Source organism: Pelophylax lessonae (assembly GCF_965119305.1).
Source record: "Pelophylax lessonae genome assembly, chromosome: 10".
NCBI classification, from domain to species: Eukaryota; Metazoa; Chordata; class Amphibia; order Anura; family Ranidae; genus Pelophylax; species Pelophylax lessonae.
The window spans coordinates 38,668,223-38,688,766 of record NC_138777.1 but is presented as its reverse complement, the minus strand read 5'-3'; the positions used below and the strand labels follow the sequence as shown (position 1 = coordinate 38,688,766).

The following is a 20,544-nucleotide window of genomic DNA, read 5'->3' as shown; positions in this document are numbered from 1 at the left end:
AATTCCACAGTGTCTGCAACTATAGGGCTCAGTGGGAGCTTCTTTTGAAGCCCATGTATTGCTTGTTTACAATGTTTCCTTAAGACGGTCATAGACAGGGCAAAATTTGGCCGGTTCAGCAGGAAGGAACCAGCTGAATTTTGATCTATGTTTGGGCAGGCTGGTTGTACTGAAGTCGATCCATCGATTTGACTTCAGAACAAGCAGCCTGTTTTCATTCAGTCCCTGCCGCCGGCTACAGCCACAAGCAGTGATCATTGTGTTCTGCTGGGAAACCCCTGCTGTCAGAATACAATAGCTCCATGGGAGAGATTCCCTCTTGGACACTGAATTTGATGATAGGGGAATTGAGAAATATTCATTCCTTCAACCCGTGATTGGGGCTCCTCTGCTCGTCTGATTACGCAGATCAGTTCTGCAGCTGCTGATCGAGTGGCTTTTTTTTTTTTTTCCCAACAGGGTCAGTTCAGCAGAAGTTAATCGACTTCTGTTGAGCAGTAGTTGCCACACCTAGATCAAAATTCGACAGATCACTGCTGAACCTGCCAAATTTCATTCCATCTATGGCCAGCTTTAGACTTTGTGAAATGTCAACAGCTAACCCTTCCCCCACCTCAAACTCCCCGCCTCCTTCATTTCTACCCACTTCACATAACCTCTGCTGTATTCTTGCTGCCCTGTAAAGAGCAAGTGACTTGGCTGTCACTGAGAAGGCAAGAATGTCTTTGATGTGCATGCTGCAGGTGACAGCCTGGCCTGGCCTTGCTTTCTCTGTTGTCTAAGAGGGAATATGGATGCTCCCATTGTGAAGATAACTGGTATTCGGACGACAGAATTTTTGTGGACTATTTATGCACTGGTGAAGTTTTAAAAGCTAAATTCCCTCAATATAACATGAGCTAAATGTTAAGGGTCATTGTAGGAACAGGCCTGGGCAAATCCAAGTCTCCAGTGGGCCAAAAAAAATCTAGTTGTCACCCTTTCTGTTGCGGTGGCAACTATATCTGCAATATAATAGTTTAAAATATGTATAGATCTTTTTTTTTTTTATCGAAACCCGTGTCTTCTGCTTTAGAGGATAGGTCTATTTTGTATCTGTTGGCTATACCAAAATGAGCCATATGACCCACAAGCTCTATGATTTATATACTGTATATACTCGAGTGTAAGCCGGCCCGAGTATAAGCCGAGGCCCCTACTTTTACCACAAAAAGATGGAAAAATGATTGACTCGAGTATAAGCCTAGAGTGATAATGCAGGGTGGCGGGCATGGTACAGGAGAATGCAGGGTGGCAGGCATGGTACAGGAGAATGCAGGGTGGCGGGCATGGTACAGGAGAATGCAGGGTGGCAGGCATGGTACAGGAGAATGCAGGGTGGCAGGCATGGTACAGGAGAATGCAGGGTGGCGGGCATGGTACAGGAGAATGCAGGGTGGCAGGCATGGTACAAGAGAATGCAGGGTGGCAGGCATGGTACAGGAGAATGCAGGGTGGCAGGCATGGTACAGGAGAATGCAGGGTGGCAGGCATGGTACAGGAGAATGCAGGGTGGCAGGCATGTTACAGGAGAATGCAGGGTGGCAGGCATGTTACAGGAGAATGCAGGGTGGCTGGCATGGTACAGGAGAATGCAGGGTGGCTGGCATGGTACAGGAGAATGCAGGGTGGCTGGCATGGTACAGGAGAATTCAGGGTGGCAAGCATGGTACAAGAGGATGCGGGGTTGCGGGCATACTAGTGCGGCTGTGTTTCACTTATCTGTTCCAGAGGCGCCTTCATTTTAAAAATGGCGCCAACACGTCATTGCGCACGCGCCGCCGCCGCTCGGGAAAGCTGGTATACGTTCGGCTATTCCCGGCCTGTCCCGAGCGGTGGCGGCACATGCGCGGTGACATGTTTGCGCCGGGCGGCGCCATTTTTAAATCTTAAACACGTCGGACTCGAGTATAAGCCGAGTTGGACGTTTTCAGCACAAATGTGCTGAAAAACTCGGCTTATACTCAAGTATATACAGTATGTTAAAAAACAAAAAATTATTTTGGCATTTACTAATTGAAACGTGTTACCAGATTGGCTCAGAAACTCAAGAAATGCATATTTTTAGATCTAAAAAGTCAGTAGTAAACAGACGGTAATCCAATCTGTTGTGTTGCTTTTGTCCCTTGCATTGTTCGCCAGTATGTAAAACCCAAATAAATGACATTAAATCTGCTGAAAGGCAGCATCTGGCTGTTGTGGAAAGGATCACCTCAGCTGACCCATATAGAATAGTCAGTGGGTCAGATGAGGCGAGGACCACCCTCCGCTGGATGATATTGGGGGCAGACTGTTGCTGTTAGTTTTCGGTGTTTATTGCTAAACTGATTTCTTAAAAATAAAACAATGCAGGAGATCTGCAGCCACGGCACTCGTTTCCTCCCTGCCTACTTCTCTGTAGAGAGCTGAATGGGAAATGTTGAAGCATGTAGCTTTTGACACAAAACTGGAATAAGCTGCATTTTTCTTATTAGGAACAGATCTGTAAATGGTTTTCTTACTTGGAATTTGGATGCATGGTATGTCTGGCACCACTCGATTTGCTATTTTCTCTTGAAAATCTTAGACACTGGGAAGTTGAGGGAGTGCTAGAGTGGAGAGCAAGTGATACTCAAGCTTTGTTTTAGAAAATAATTCCCTTTTTTACAGCTTAAAGCGGAGTTCCGGGCTCAAAAACAACTTTGGGCCATCGGCTTGCTGTAAATCCCCTAAATGGATACTCCCTTTTTTTTCTTTACTTACCGCTCCCAGGAGTCAAGGCGCCTGCACCGGCCCCGCTTGTCAGTTCTGGCGCAGGCGCGTCATTCCCTGCTAAACGGCTTCTGGGCGTGCCCAGAAACTGAGCAGGGATGATGTACCTGCCCTGGAAGTGACGCACGGGGCCGTTGCAGGGCATTCTGGGATGAAGAGGTTGCAGAAGAGGACGCTCCGGCTTCAGCTGCCCACACCTGAGATGGCAGCGCTGGAGAAGAAATTTTCAAGGTAAGTATTTCTTCTAAAAGGTAAGTGCGACCCGGGACAGTTTAGAGGCTATCCATTATGGAATGCTCTAGCCCTGGCTGTCCTGGGGGTATTTTTATTGAAAAAACATTTCTGAGGCTGGAACTCCGCTTTATTCTGGCCATACAATGATCCAAATAAACTTGCATAAAGTTTGGCATCGATCTATTCAAGCTTTATAGGTGACTATGGGATTTTTCAATGGGATTTTTGTTTAATAGGGAACTGGCTGAATTTTGATCAGTGCATGGCCCCTGCTGTTAAAAAGAAAGCAGATCATGTGATTAAGTTCTGTAAAAGGGACCTGCTGGAAATTTTTTTTTTTTTTTTTGATTTAGCAGCTACCTAAAAGTATATTCTGACAGTAGTGGGTGTCACTGTCAGAATATTGTGTCTCTGAGGGTGGGGGATTCCTTTTGTGTGGATGGAGGCATCGGCTCGTGTGTTTCTTTTTTTTTTTTTTTTGCCTGCTGGTTGACAAAGTAAACGAACCGTATATGGCCAACTAATACCACAAGGCCAAACTCAACACTCTCCCCAAAATTCCACCTCTTCACCATACGACACCCTTACAGCATTTCTATTAGTATACCACACCACAAACTACTATACAAACAACTCATATACACACACCTCTTTCCCTTAAAGCTACATCCCTTCTCTTCCCCACAGGTGATCTGATCAGGTCTGCCTGTCAGTTTTGCAGACGGACCTGATCGGATTGTCTATGTCACATGTGTCAAACACAAGGCCTGTTGAAGCCCCCCCCCCCCCCCAGGTCAGATGCAATGAGGAGGATATAACTCCTCATAGAGAGCCTGGGCCTCTCTGTGTAGCTAGCCGCAGCACCAGCATCCCCTCGTCTCCACCTACCTGGGTCTCCGCATTCAGCTGACTCCAGCCTTCCTCTGGTCCTCCTCCAGACCCTGCACTTTCTGCTTCTTCGCTCCACCCCCAGATTTTTTCTAGTGGCAGCAGCACAAGTTAAGGGGGGGGGGGTGCACTGTGATGTAAGGAAGGGTGGGGGGGGGGGTCTTGACTTCTGATGGTGGGGGACTCGACATCTGAAGTAAGGGGGGTGGGGTTCTCTGGACATTTAGTCTGTCGGATACAACTGGCCTGTTGAGGGCAACCATAATGCTGATTTAGCCCACTATGAAATGAGTTGGACACCCCTGGTCTATGTATACCTGTGGGCCAGTGGGTGTAAACTAAATTTTGTCCATTTACACCTGCCTACCTCCAATCCAATTTGGTCAGCTAAAATCTAAAACGGAAGGGGATCCATACCTCTCCATTTAGGTGGATCGGATTGAAGGGCAGTCTGGTTGTCCATAGAGAACAGCGGGCTCTTTCAATGTCTACTTTGCAGAAACTGAGCAAACACAGACCTGTCATTCACCCACTCTGCTGTGCTCAGCAGGGGATCAGCGGACAGATCACCTGCTAAACAGGGGCCTTAGGCTTCATGTACACTACAGCTCCTAAACCTGAGTTTAGAAGCTTTTGGAGTTTTTTTTGCCAAAGCTCCTAAGCTCAACTCCATAGAAGCCTATGTGTCCATGTACACATAGGCGTTTAGGAGCTGCTACGATTAGGGGAGGTTCAACTTCCCTCTCCTGGATGCAGAAGAATCACGTTCAGAATTGGAATGTTTTGACTCCTGGTCACAAAACGCAGCATAATCGTGGCACTGGGAGTTGCATTTTCCCGCAGCCAGTGGTCATAATAGGCTATGTAAACATGAAGCCTTAAGCCCCGTACACACACGCAGATCGTCGTCATACAAACGTCGGCGGACGAAAGATCTGCCGATTGTATGCGTGTTAGTATGGTGCCTCCGACAGATGTCTGCACACAATCCGCGGACAAGAGTCTTTCTTGCAAACATGAAAATTTTTGTCTGCAGACACCAGAACGGACGATTGTTCGCCTGTCAGTACAGAAATCAGCCGACAGACCGCAGATTTGCAAGACTGGGCATGCTCAGAAAATAAAAAACACAGGGAAAGTTAACCATTACATGACATCACTTCTGCAGTCAGCTGAAGTCTGCGGACAAAATTCTTGTGCTGTCCTTGTGCTGTCTTTGCACTTTTCAACAGACACCGACATCCCGGGGAGAAAAGACGAACATTTGTATGACGACGATCTGTGTGTGTGTACGGGGCTTTAGACGGGCCATAGATGGATCTAGATTCGATCCAGGTCCCTTGAATGGTGGAATCTCTTCTGCCAGGACATTGTGCTCTGACAGCGGCACCTGCAGTTGTCAGAATACATTGATCAGCAGCTGATTGGTGGAAAATTTTCCAAAAATGTCCCTTCGACAGAAGTCTAATCTACAATTGAGTCCTGGTCCTTGTCTAAATACCAGAACAGTGACATTATCTGATTGGATGCAATCACTGTTCAGCCAGAGAATTTCCACCCGGCTCCTTTTGATTTGGAAATAAACTTTTATGGAGTTAGGTGATGCTGAACGTGCCACCCTCTGCTCGCATTCTGGCCGATTCCTGCTGATAGTCCTCTTCAGTAGAATCAATTGTGAGTTGTTAGTTTAGATTATGACAATATTTTTGTTTCTTTGTGTGCAGATATTTGTTTGTACATGTATATGCCATGTATTGCCATGTTTGCTCATCTATGTTGGGAACAATTCTATTAATTTTTCCTTGTCTTCATGTCTTTGCGGTCTATACATTTGTTTTCATTTATCTTACTAAAATAGAAAAAAAAAAAATGGGTAAAAAAATCCTTCAAGGATTTGTTCCAAACTTTATGCAGGTTACACAATCAGATTATCGGACAAATTTTCGCCCATTTTTTTTGTTGCATACTAGTCTCATATCTAAAGAGAAGAGGTCACTTTAGGTATTTCAATTCTCGTATGATAGAATTCAACTTCAGAAGTGATGTAATGGGTTGAATTGTTTTGTATGTGTTCTTTTGTATCCAAGCACGCGTAATTTTGCTCTTACCATTTTTTTTTAGACAAAAACTGTAATAATTGAATGAAAATTGGACGTTGCGTTCACGTATGATACAAATTTTATAGCCAGCACATTCAGTTTTTGTCATCCAAAAATTCGGAATCTGCTGTCGATAGCACCATACGAACAATCCAAAAACAATACAAACAGATCGACTAAATTTTACTTCCGATTTTCTATTGTGTATGAGCCTTAAGGCTCCCTTTGCTTTGTGATTTTGCATGGCGATCGCTGTACACGCCTCAAACGCAATTTAAATTTTTACTTCCGATTTTTCTTATCGTGTATGGGCCTTAAGGCTCCATTTGCTTTGTGATTTTGCATGGTGATCGCTGTACACGCCTCAAACGCAATGCGATTCTTCCGTGTGACAGATCGCGCTGTTCAAAATCCTGTGATGGTTGTCATCCAAAAAGGAGCAGGAGCTTCTTTTTGGTCAACAAAGGTGCATATAGCAAGTGAATAGGCTGGCCCTATGTGACTTGCAAATCGTTCCACAAAATCGAGTAGTGGGAATGCTCATTCCTACTGCGTGATGTGAACGAGGCCTAAAACAGAGGGAATATGTTTAACATAGTCTGCTCTGATCAGCAAGGGGTTCCCTGCTGGATCAGAGCTGAGCGGGGCTAATTTCAGTGTTTTGACATCCATGGTTATTCAGTTTGTGCCCAGCAGACACAGGCACTCTGGTGACCGCTCTATAGGCAGATATAAACCGACTCCACTTTCCATTTGCAGCAGGCTACATTTGCTCTGGCCTGCAAAGATGGAAAAGGACCTAGTCCTTTTCCGTTTTTTTTATTTGTATTCATTTTTTTTTGTCTCTGCCTGATCTGGACGGGCTTGGAGGTAGGGAGGAGTAGAGGGACTCAAGCTCCCTCCATTTGCCTGGGCATAGGGCTGCATGGTTTTGATTAGGTTTGGCTGAAAAACTGGCAGGTGGACCTGATTGGAATGCCAGTGTTAAAGGGCCCAAGGAGGGATTTTTGCTCACTTTAAAGAGGCTTCGACCTTCTGTTTGACACAAGAAGTAAACAAAAAATCACTCAAATTGGGCACAGCAAAAACAAAACTTGACTGGTTTTGAACATTCCATACTCTGTACAACTAAAAAAAAAGGTTTGGGGTAAGATACTTTTTTTAAACCATACCAACAAACTTAAAACAAGTCTCTTCTGTCCGTTCAGGGAAAAGTATAGTGTCCTCAGTCTTCTCCAGCAGAATATACTTACCGTATGTTTATTTCACCCACTGTTCTATATCTATGGAGGACCAGCCTTGTCCCCCTAAGACAGGTGTGTTCTTGACTAAAGAACACGTCCTCCTCTACTCCTCTCAATAACACAGGGGAAGTTGTCCTGTAGTCAAGAGGCAAAAACCGCACAAAATATGTCTACTTGATTTCTGTCAGAATCCACTGGTATTTCTGTTGCTCCTATTAAACAAAAAAACTTTCAATGGCAAATTTACCAGACCAAAAGAGAGAAGCTTGCTAGTGCTTACGTATGATTTCATTTGAACTAGGCAGCTTTTTCTTCATTGGATCCTTCAATACTGTTGTTCATATCTGGTATTCGGGGATGCTGTATTACATACCACTCTCTGCATAAATATAATTTAACTTCATGCTGTCTGCATAGTGGCAGCTGTTTAGAAATACTTTTCCCCCAGTATCTGCGGATACTCTGTTATAGAGCAGTGTCTTGAGGATACTGGAAAATCTTGGCTATACCTGGTTTATAATAGCCTGTTTAAATTGATGTACAAACAGGTCTGATTGGCAGTTATATTAATTGGACTGAAACATCTGTAAAAGGAAGTGTTCTAGCATTTTCCCACAGCCTTCATTCAGATTAGCAATGATTTTCAATTTTTTTTTTTTACTTTCAAGTCAAGTCTAAATCTGATTGGTAGATGACCACTAGTGGTGGATGTATAACCAGTTGCCGGCCACCTGCCGCACATTTACTGCGACAAGGGGGCTCGGCTGCATGAACTGACTTAACTGTACGTCAGTCGCGCGCGCCCGCTGTCCCCGCGATGTGCTGATTTGGTTCAGAACCGATCAGTCATCAGGTCCAGGCCAATGATTTTTGGCCTGGACCTGGTGATAGATTCTGACCAATTGCAGAATGTCCTGTGCCTGTGTAATCTAAACACCGGCACAGGAAATGATGCAATCTCCCTCTCCAGGAGTCCTTTTCGGTTCCAGAGTGAGAGAGAGCATCAACCATGAGTACACAAGCAGTACACATTTAACCCCCTGATCACCCCCCCAGTTAACCCTTTTACTCCGTCAGTGTACACTATATACAGTATACAGATACATTTACTGATCTCTGTATTAGTGTCACTTGTTAGTGTGAGAGACAGTGGTAGTTTCTGTCCCAGATAGGTTTAAGGTACCCGCCATCAAAACCGTTCTTCTGTTGCTGAGGTGCAACAACCGCAGGGTTCTCTTATGCAGCAGAGCGTCGGAACTAGCGCCATTCAGCCTTCTGGTGAACTGGGCAAGCACCAGCATCCTGGTCATAGTCAAACCAGCGCTGAAGTAACACTTGGTGATGTGGCAACTCCCATAAGTGCAGTTCAAGCTGGCCCACTGACCCAATTCATCATATGCGTGTGTTCTCTGCTGCTATGGCTAGGACTAGACATGCGCAAATCTTGCGGTTCATGCATTTTAGTGACAATGATCTCTGTCGTCCTCGGCGTGAACCTGGATATGACTAGTTCCCCTCGTAAATCACTTCAACCAAAAGTTTGCAGCCTTGTCTATGCCCCAACAAGCTATCTGCATTGATGAGTCCCTTATTACATTTTCTGATTTTCTGGCTGCCTTGCATTCAAACAGTTTCTCCCCAGCAAGCGTGCTAGATATGGTGTCGAGTTGTACAAGCTCTGTGACAGGGCAACAGGCTATACATGTAGTTCCCGGATTTACGAGGGAAAAGATATGTGTAGCCCCCCAACTGCCCAGACTACATAGGGAGCAGCGGCACGATTGTTTGTGACTTGGTGTCACCCTTATTCGGAAAGGGGTACCATTTTTATACGTGGACAACTGCATACGTGAACACAAGCGTGACACTTTTTAGTCACCTTTTTAAATTTGGAATTGGTGCTTGTGGCACCATGCGACCTAATCGCCGGGGCTTCCCCCAACGGCTTGAAGATTCCCGACTTAGATGTGCTTGAAGTGTAATAAATTGTTTGGAGTGAAGTGGAGGGACACATGGAATGTTTTTGTTCTATCCTCCATTAACGCAGATGCCACAGTCCAAATTGCAACGACGACTGGTGTGGTTGAGAAGCCCCTCTGTGTCCACATATACAACCTTAACATGGGAGGGGTGGACTTCAACGACCAGATGATGGTGCCGTACTTAATTGCCTGTAAGGCCATACGCTGGTACAAAAGTGTCTGTATACTTATTCCAATTGGCTCTGCTGAATGCTTATGTGCTCTACAAAGCGTCAGGAAGAAATGGATCCGTCCTAAAATTCCAGGAAGATATCATCACAGGCATTCTGTATCCAGAAGGTGCTGTGGCCCAAATCCACAACCCAGATGCAGTCAGCCGGCTGCATGAGAGGCATTTTCTGGATGTCCTCCCTGGTACCCCTACCGAAAGAGCACCCCAAAGAAGATGTCATCGTGTCTGTTGAAAGCGCGGATATAGGCGTGACACCTGCTATTTTTGTCCCTCCTGTCCTGGCCAACCTGGTCTCTGCATCGTGTTTCCGTCGCTACCACACACTAGTAGATTATTAGTATAGGGTACAGCACGGCATAATCTAGGACACACTTTAAACAGGGTCCTGAAAGATGTTAGATGGCGATCACATTTTGAGAGACCCTAACCCTGAAGGTTTTGCAGTTACAAAAAAGTGTAAAAAAAAAAAAAAAAAGTTACTAACAAAAATTAAATAAATAAAGTGAAAAAAAAAAAAAACAGTTGTGCTGAAGTGTACTGAATTGTCTGTACTTTTCTACTAGGGCTGAACGATAGTCGATGTGATATCGACTATCGTTCTGCGGGCGTGGGCGATATTCATATCGCCAAAGACACGACATTTACCATTAGGCAGAGAGAAGTCGGGACTCGGTGAGCAGCTGCACAGCTAACCAATCACGCGTGCCTGCACACCTGATTTGTTCCCTGTGCCGCTACTCACGTGATTGGTTCGCTCTGCCGCGCTCACCGCTCGGTCAAGAGAGCTAGCTCCAGGGCGACAGTGGGAACGTGTGAGACAGATGTCATGTCGGGCTGTGTTCTTCTACCACAACTGTGAGTCCCGACTCTGCCTAATCCGTCTTCTGCATTCCACCCAGAGAAATATCGCGATAAATATCGTTGAAAACGAAATATCGCAATGTTCTTTTTTTTTCCCAATATCGTGCAGCCCTACTTTCTACTTTTACTGTACTTTATAATATACTGTTATACTGTAATGTTTTGTTACTGGTTTACATTAACCTTATGTTGCTTTTCAGATACCACCATTCTACTGTACTGTATGCTATTATAATTTAATTTTATTGTTCCTGTGTTTTATTAACCATTGTTTTTTGCAGGTACTCCCATCAGCTGCTGCACTGATTTGATCTGACAGCAACAGCATTTGCTCTCAGCATATACGTAAATCAATGATGGCAGCGCTGTAGGAGGTGATTTTATCACCGCAGTTAAAAAGAAGATAAAAAAAAGGATATATGGCGAAGCATGGGGGATGGGGTGCCATATATTTAACTCTTTGCTTAGCAGAGATTTCTTCATCCACATCAATAGATGCGAATGGAGCAATCTACTATGTTCTTCTTTTTTTTTTTTTTTTTATGCATGCCCATAATTAGAAATGTGGATGCTGGGTGGGCTTACCACACACTTTCTGGCAGAGATTTCTTCATCCACATCGATCGATGTGAATGGAGAAATCTGTTGGGTTCTCTTTTTTGTTCGTTCAGCCCACAGGCTGCAAGAAAAAAAAAAAAGAACCTACAATATATGTTCAACAAGGGCCAGCAACATACTGGTACGTCGCTGGATTTTGAGTGGTCATACCAAGATGCCTGCAGATTTAGGCATCTTGGTATAGTTTTATACAGCCAGCAGTCGACTTTCATGTAGAAGCGATCTTAGTGGATAATTAGCCGCTAGACTGCTTTTACAAGCAGTGGAAGGGGACCTAGCCACCACCTTCCGTGGTTTTCTCGGGCTCTCCTGTCCCAACCGGGTAACCTGAGACTATGTGATCAGATGCTTTAAGGGCAGAGAATAGATATAGAGTATAATGGACCCCAATTTTTATTTTTCAAAAAAAGAGTACCTGTCACTTCCTATTGCTATCATAGGGTAGGGCTGGGCGATAAATCGATTTAATCGATTTATCGATTTTTTAGTTTGAAACGATTTTTTTTTTTTAAACTCGAGTTTTTTTTACAATACTTTTTCCTGCCTTGTGCAGCCACCGAACTCGCCAGTAACGGACCTGCGGGGCGGGCGGGCGGTGCGTCTGTACAGGCCGGGGCTGCGGCGCGCTGTTGGTAAAGTCTCCCCGGCCTGGATGTGACGTCAGCTGCCGGGAGAGGAAGCGGGCGGTGCTTCTGTACAGGTCAGGGGCTGTGATAGGATAGGTTCCTATCCTATCACAGCCCCTGGCCTGTACAGACGCACCGCCCGCTTCCTCTCCCGGCAGCTGACGTCACATCCAGGCCGGGGAGACTTTACCTATCACAGCGCGCCGCAGCCCCGGTGTTCTAAAATTCAGCGTACCGAACAAATGCTTGCAGTGAGTGCCCAGGATTCCTTTAGTTTTCATTGCCTGTGGGGATTAAAAAAAAAAAATGACAAGTATTCATATACAATATCTGCTTGTGTACATCTTCTCTTTCTGATTAGCTTGGACGTATTAAGGGTCCTTGTCCAAACCCACCTGAGCGAGCCTGCCAGGAAACTGTCTCCTGTAGTGGGCCAATGGTCTTGGTCAGGGAATTCTCTAAACCACAATTACAGGACTCGTCACTTCCGGTGATGGGAGTCTCAAGTGCGCATGCGCACAAGACATTATCTTGGTTTGGTAAACTTGGAACACATAGCGGGCAGTTGAAAGAGAGGAGGCGGGGCTGAGGTGGGACGGAAGACACCGCCGCGTCATCTGCAGAACTGAATAGAGGAGGCGGGACAGAGGTGCGGCCGTGTAATAAATGCAGGACTTTAGCGACTCCTTGTTTTATTATCTTTAGCAATTATCGTATTATTTATCCTTAGGATTTCATAACATTTAGTATTTCTTATTTTGTATTATAGAAATACTAAATGTTATGAAATCCTAAGGATAAATAATACGATAATTACTAAAGATAATAAAACAGAAGGAGTCGCTTAAGCCCTGCATTTATTACACGGCCGCTCCTCCATCCCGCCTCCTCCGCCAGCTCTGCATATGTGCCTCCGTCCCTATTGTCTCAATGACGCGGCGGTGTCCTCCATCCTCCGTCGCACCTCAGCCCCGCCTCCTCTCAATCAGCTGTCCGCTCTCTGTTATAATTTTTCCAAACCTCGAAAAATGTCTTCTGCGCATGCGCACGGACGACTCCTATCAGCTGTTTTGTGATGCTCTGTCACCGGAAGTGACGAGGTCCGATTTTTTTTTTCACGGGTCCGACAAAATTTTACAACACCGGCCTGTACAAACGCACCGCCCGCCCCGCAGCTGATGTCACATCCAGGCCGGGGAGACTGTACCTATTGCAGCGCGCCGCAGCCCCAGCCTGTACAGACGCACCGCCTGCCCCGCAGCTGACGTCACATCCAGGCCGGGGAGACTGTACCTATCACAGCGCGGTGGTCCGTCAGAGTCAGACACACATATACAGCGCTTCTCCTTCTCCTCAGTCCTCCCTCCAGACTCTGCAGTCATTTTTTAAGTGCATTGCAAAAAAAAATCGAAAATCGAATCGAAACTCGAATTTTTCTTTAAAAATCGAAGATTTTTTTTTTAGGCAAAATCGCCCAGCCCTATCATAGGGGATATTTAAATTCCCTGTGATAATAAAATGATATAAAAAAAAATGAAAGGGAAGGTGTCAAAATAACATACAAAAGCAAAATAAAAAAAATTCAAGCACCCCTGTCCACAGCCCCGTGTTTGTGCTCAAACGCAAGCATCGCTCTGGTGTCCTATGCAAACAGCAATCGCAGCATGCATGTGAGGTATCACCGCGAACGTCTGATCGAGAGCACTAATTCTTGCAGTAGACCTCCTCTGTAAATCCAAAGTGGTGACCTGTAATGGCTTTTAAAAATGTACGTTTGTTGCCGCTGCATGGGCGTGCTTAATTTTAAAGCATGTCATGTTTAGTATCTATGTACTTGGCATAAGATCAACCTTTATGTTTTACCAAACAATTTGGCAATATATAGTGTTATTTGTGCATTAAATTTATAAAAAGTCTTTTGTCCTGGCCTCCTTTGTATTTATTACTCTTTTTCTTTTTCTTCTGTTCCTCCCTTCTATTTTCTTATTCTTTCTCTGCCCATAGTGGTGTGGGCTATTCTCCTTTTCTTTTCTCTGGTCTTTCTTCTCTTTGTTTGCTCCCTTGGGGGTCTGGCTGCAGGAGAGACGCTGTTTGCTCTGATTTCGGAGCTCTAGTTTGGGTTCCCACATATGGGCCTGGGTTTATATATTTTTGGCCATTGGAGGGAGCCCATTGGTTTCTTCTGGGGGAGGGGGGTTGGGGGGGGCTTCGCCCTTTCGTGGACAGAGTTTGTGCCCGTTCGGGGTGTCTGGGGTGGGGCGGGGCCTCTGCTTGCCGGTCTGTTATTCGGCTTGGTGGGTCCTTTTGGACTCTAGCTGTACCTCGTTTGAAGAACCTCAGTTTTGGGAATTGATGTATCTTGATGTCACACTTTTTACTATTGACTTCTTTGTTGCCAATAATGTTGTGATTCATGTGCTGACAAGCACTGTTGTGGTGCGTGGTACTTTTTCTGTATGCTACCCCCTTTTCTATGTTTTACTATTTTGCTGTTTTGTTTAAACTCCAAAAAACGATTGAATACTAAATTTATAAAAAGTGTTTTGTTTTTCGCAAACAATTGCGCTTGGAAAATCTCTGCGCAAATACCGTGTGACAAAAAAAAATTGCAACACCCACCATTTTGTCCCACAGGGCCTCTGCTTTAAAAAATAAGTGTCAGAAAAGGCTTGGTCCTCAAGTGGTTAGAAGAGTGGGCGATGTGTGGCATAAGCTTTTAATATTGAACAAAAAATGCCAGGACTGTTCAAACACCCCTCAAATAACCCCTTTTTGGAAAGAAGACACTTAAAGCTATTTGCTGATAGGCATGTTGAGTCCATGGAATATTTTATATTTTGCCACAAGTTTTAGGAAAATTTGTTTGTTTTTTTTTTTTGTTTTTTACACAAACTTGTCACTAAATGAGATCTTGCTCACACATGCCAGGGGTATATGTGAAATGACACCCCAAAATACATTCTGATGCTTCTCCTGAGTACAGGGATACAACGCGTGAGGTTTTTTGGGAGCCTAGCTGTGTACGGGACCCCGAAAACCAATCACCACCTTCAGGTTTTCTGAAGGCGAGTGAATTCATCAATTTACGCCCTTAGAAAGCCTGAAGGTGGTGGTGGGTTTTTGGGGTCCTGTATGCGGCTAGACTGCCAAAAAGTCTCACGTGGTATCCCTGTACTCTGGAGAAGCAGCAGAATGTACTTTGGGGTGAAATTCCACATATACACCCATGGCATGCGTGAGCAATATATCACTTCAATGACCACTTTTTGGCATTTTTTTTCAAACACCTGTGACGAAAAAAATTAAATATTCAGTGGGCTCAACATGCCTCTCAGGAAATTCCTTGGGGTGTCTATTTTTCAAAAAGGGGTATTTTTATTGGAGGGTGGGGGGGGGGGGGGGTTGTATTGCCCTGCCATTTTAGCACTTCAAGAAATGAGATAAGCAGTCAGAAAGTAAAAGCTACGTAAATTCCAATATACACACCATGGTTTGACGGTATAACTTTTGCGCAAACCAATAAATATAGGCCTTTTGAGATTTTTCTTTTTTTTTTTTTTTTTTTAAGACATGTAGCTTAATTCATTTTGGCCTTTAAAAGTATGACAAAAATGTTTGTTTTGGATATTTTTTATAAGAAAAAGTAGAAAATGTGATTTTTTTTTTTTTTCCCCCTCATAATTGTTGGTCTTTTTTTGTTTATCGCCAAAATTAAAAACCACAGAGGTGATCAAATCTACCAAAAGAAAGCTCTATTTGTGGGGGGGAAAAGGACATAAATTTCATTTGGGTACAGCATTGCATGACTGCGCAAATAACAGTTAAAATCACGCAGTGCCAAATAGCAAAAAATGGCCTGGTCATTAAGAAGGCAAAACCTTCCGGTCCAGAAGTGGTTAATTGAGTAGTTCATGCATGCACACACGGTCCACAAGTGGTTAATTGAGTAGTTCATGCATGCCACCATCACTCAGTGTTAATGACATCAGGAGCGGGCTGTCTATTCTGGGTTCCTGCAGAAGGCCACCTATGATGCACTGCTGCACATGCACAGTGTGCTGTATGTGGCCTTAATGCCTCCTGGGATGCCGTGTGTATATATGTGTGTGTGTGTGTGTGTGTGTGTGTATATATATATATATATATATATATATATATATAATATATGTGTATGTATGTTTCTTTTTATATATAAAAGTGTGTGTATGTATATATAATATAATACACACACACACACACACACACACACACACACACACACTATATTTAGACAGCACCTGCAACTAGTATAGATGATGCATGTCTTCTAGGCTGAAAATGTATGTGTATATATAATTAAATTATTTCCTTTTATACTGTGTTTTTTTTGGTGGGGGGCAGCCGTATTCTTGAAAGTCATAAAAGGAATAAAGCTCAGATTTAAGATCCGGTATCACTGCCGATATTCTATGAAGTTCTAGGCACTCAAGGTTTCAAATGCCTTTACAGTCATATCTGTGAGCTTACAATATCTCAATTGCCAATAATTTATTGTAACATTATACTTTCCAATATCGTAAAAATGTTGGCGCGTATCACCTTTTGGTACTTCCTTTTCTTCCTGATTCATTTATGCTTTAAAGACGAAAACCCCCATTAGACTGCAGAGTATGTTTTCCTTTTAAGCTGTTGTAAACTCATTTATTAGGATTTCGGATTAGCGGAATCTAGGGTCTTGCACTTTGCATGTCTTGTTAGAAAGGATTTATCTAGAGGTACGTCCTTTTCTTTCTGCCAAACTCATCACGTTGGTAGTTTCCCATGCTGCTAGCCTGTAAGCCTTGCTTGGCGTCAGCTGCAGCCCATCATCATCTATTGCTCTATACGTTTGTAACTGGGGCTGAAAGGTCACTGCCCCGCGTTGTCTCCAGGAATTCCTTTACTATACTCTTGTGTTGCTCTGAGGTTCAGCCTGATAGAAATGAACTCCGGAGCAAGACAGATTGTCATTCCTTTTCTGTAGTTACAGTTTGTTTTAGTCACTTGAATACACAGGCCCTGGGCCCTCAGTATCTACACATGTTAATATGGAAAGCGTTTTGTCCCTCGAGTATTTCCAAGTGGGAAGATATCTGCTGACTTACAGCCATTAAGGTTTGATATTGATCTTTGTAATCATTAACGAGCTCAAGTAAGCAAGGAATTTACAGCTACAGTGGAAAGGTGAAGCTGTTAAACCATTATAGGGACTTCCACAAGAGCTGTTAGGTTGTGTACAGTTCTTAATAGCAGGGATGGATAAATGAAGGTAAAATAAAAGTACCAGTTAGTAAACTCCTGGAGCCTTGGTCTTTTCTCGTCTGGACTTTGACCAGCATTGTTTTTTTCATTGTCAGTGGTTTAGCAGGGCACTGGTTCAAATCATGGCCAGGACATTATCTGCATGGACACTGCATGTTCTCCCTGTGCTTGCATGGGGTAATCTGAGCATTCCAGTTTCCTCCCACGCTTCCAAGACAAATCTGTAGGTTAATTGGCTCCTGTCTAATATCTAAATTGGCCATAGAATGTGTGTAAGTAGGGCCGCTGATTGGGGGGGACCACCAGCCCTCCTGTAGGGGGCCCGGGTACACAGAGGGGCCCCAACAGCACAGGGAAATGGTGCGGTCGGGCAGAGGGGCATTTACAGAAGGAAGCCCTGTGCTGCTCTTTGCAGCAGATATAAAGCCAGTTTCTTCCCCTCCTGCCAGCTTTTAGCTGCTGCAGGTAGAGACACAGACACAGGGCATTATTCCTGTAGTTGCTTCTCCGACACCGATCCCCCTCCCTGTTCTGCCTGCTTCTGATCCCCCCCTCCCCGTGTGCCCCCCTTTCACTGTGCGGCCCTCCCATGCACAGCGCTGCAGGGTTCCGGGTCCTGTAGAAAAATTACAAATTGTAAAAAAATAAACATTGTAATACATTTTTTTACAATTTTAGTTTTTTAAAATAAATTAACATTTAAAAAAAAAAAGTATAATTAGTTTATGTAAAAAAATAATTTTAAAAAACAATTAAAAAGGGCTAATTCACACAGGTTCTCTGTTGTTTGTGCCTGCTAATAATGATTTTAGTGTAGTTTTAGTCAAAATGTTGTCTTGATATATTCGGGGTGGGGGGGGGTAGACTGTACAGGGCCCTGTGATTTCTAACAGCAGACCTGATATTAGGACCTGAGATTGTAAGCTTCTTGTAGCGCTATAAAAAATGCCTATTTCTCCTTTGTTCATTGACGGACACCTCTCCAGAATCTTCTTGACCATTGGGTTATGCTCTCCCTTACAGGAGTAGGACACTAGGCAGGAAAAAGCTTTACCACGCCTATGAGGCAGTTCCAGGGGGTATGCTACTACTTCCTCCTCTGGGTAAATGTTTGTAGATAATTTTATTTTACTAGGTACCAGACATCCCTGTCTTTAGGGCTAAGTTCCACCCAGTGAAAGCCTGCTCAGGCTAGATTCACAACTTTGCATTTTTGCTTGATGCATTTTTTATGAAATTGATGTAAACGCATCTAAAGACATGCAAGACATACATCAATGCACAATAAACGATTTTGGGGTGAAGGAACTAGACTGGCCTGCACAGAGTCCTGACCTCAACCCAATAGAACACCTTTGGGATGAATTAGAGTGCAGACTGCGAGCCAGGCTTTCTTGTCCAACACCAGTGCCTGACCTCACTAATACATCTCTAGAAGAATAGTCAACCATTGCCATAAACACACTCCTAAACCTTGTGGACAGCCTTCCCTGAAGAGTTGAAGAGGGTGGGCCAACTCAATATTGAACCCTGCGGACTAAGACTGGGATACTATTAAAGTTCGTGTGTGTGTGTGTAAAGGCAGGCGTCCCAATACTTAATGTATAGTCTATATGTACATTGGAGCAGCCATAGTTACCAGTCACCTGTGCAGGCTCTGCTAACTGCTTAGTAATGCTGTTCAGTGATTGTACTTGTTCCTCTTTCACTGTGTCAAACTTATTGGATATAATGAGGGACATTTACTAAAACTGGTGCTGCTGTGCAATGTAACCAATCAGCCAATTGGCCAAAAACCAATTACCCTTCAAGCCATTCTAATCTCCATCAAATATTAGCATTAAGAGGAAACTGCATTCTATTATAACTGCATTGGAAGTGTTTCAGAACTTAGTGAATTACATTAGGGCTGCATTGAATAATCTAAAGTGTTTTTAATAAAAGTTATTCTTTCTTCCTGAAGGAGTTTGCAGCACTTACTAAGGAGCTCAATATCTGCCGGGAGCAGCTTCTGGAACGAGAGGAAGAAATAGCTGAGCTGAAGGCTGAGAGAAACAATACTCGGGTAAGTGTGTCTGGTACACATACAAAAGATACTAAATCTCTTGGATATATTTGACAAAAATACCTTAAACTCTTGCTATCAGTAATGATTTCACTGTGCTATATTGCAGGGCTTGACAAATGTTCTTTGAATCTAGGAGCCAGCTAAAAAAGCTGGGAGCCGGTTTTTCAAATCAGCTGCGCAGCTCCCAGAAAAAAAAAGAAAGTAAGAATGAGAAATAAAAGAGAGAGAAATGGAAAGAGGAAAAAAAAAGCGGAGAGGGAAGTAGAGAAGGGGAGAGCGAGGGGGAGGGGGGGGGGGGAAGGAAATGGAGGAAGGGAGAGAGTGAAAGTCTCAGGCAAATGCGTGTATATATACAGTGAGGTCCCCTCAGCTCTATAGTGTGTACAGAGGAATCTTTCAGATGTGTGACACTGCTCCACCTTCCACGCGTACACCCAGAAAATGGCCTGCTCTGCACCCCCACTCGTGTCTATGGGGGGGGGAAGAGTCTCCCACACCTGGCCAATTATAGGTAGGTAAACTGTGCTCTCCAACTATTTGTAGGTGGTGTCCTTCCCTGAGCCACGGGGAGATTGGCTTGACTTTCACTCCCACCTCCCCAAGGGGCTAAGGAAGCGGTGACAAGCAGGTAGGCAGACTGGAGCAGTGGGGATGGGGAGCGGCTGACACATGAAATTCTGTGAAGAGCTCAGGTGCGGCGCACCATTGCCCTCCCTTACACACCACTCAGCCGCAGACCTGTCACTCTTACCCGATGTCAGATAGATGTTTGCTGGGTGACCGCAGTGCGGAGGGCTGACAGTGGAAGAAGTTGAGCAGAGCATTCTTTGGATGTGGAGAAGAGGCAGCCGGTTCTGATTGGTCAGCGCTGTCTATGTGACGGTGCTGACCAATTAGAATGCCTCTTGTCCGTACACTGAGAAGTATGGCTAGGAGCCGTGGGGATTTAAAATCTCTGGATCAGCGAAGTGGCGTCCCGATGGCTGAATCCTAGGCGCTTGGACTCAGTTTCTAGTTGCCAATGCAATCTGGCGCCTGGGATTTGTCGAGCCCTGCTATATAGCATTAACACTATGGAAGGGCATCTTTCTCTACAGGATTGCACAGTGCTGTCCATCTAACACACTTCTAAAATGAGCATGATGATGTCCTCCATGTGTGGCTGTTCCTTTTAGCCCCCCACCCCCTTCATTTAAATTCTTATATACTCCTTAGTGCCCTTATAGATTTACAGACCTCAGATGGAGATGCAAATAAATATGCAGACAATGTCCTGTGCTATGCCAGGTGTGTGTGTACAGCCTGTCTGTGTGCTTCCATTTGGCCATAAAGCACATGCATCAGCCAATAGAGCAAACTGAGGTGCTGTCCATAGATTTGCCATTCTACTTGAAAGGTTGCTGGATCATGATTTTTTATTTTTTTTTGTCTTGAATTCTTATATTTCAGCACTCCAGAGTGGCTTTCTTATCACAAGAGTTTTTGCCTCTGCCTTATGTTAAGGCCACTGGAAATGCATTCTCTTCATTCTGTGACATTGTTTTATGTAAATTGTGCAGAGCATTCAGTAGTGATCAGGAGAACCTCTCATTATGTTGTGTCAAAGTAATAGGAAATCCATG

General features: G+C 44.3%; 1 protein-coding gene across 14 annotated transcripts in view; it reads left to right on the top strand.

Moving 5' to 3' along the window:
• Positions 1-20,544, top strand: part of PPFIA1 (PTPRF interacting protein alpha 1) — a 250,246-nt gene that overhangs the window by 62,562 nt on the left and 167,140 nt on the right. For all 14 annotated transcript variants that reach the window (XM_082270052.1, XM_082270051.1, XM_082270050.1 and 11 more), the window contains exon 3: positions 18,818-18,919. In XM_082270052.1, the coding sequence (XP_082126178.1) occupies positions 18,818-18,919 (102 nt within the window). The remainder of the gene's footprint in view (positions 1-18,817; positions 18,920-20,544) is intronic.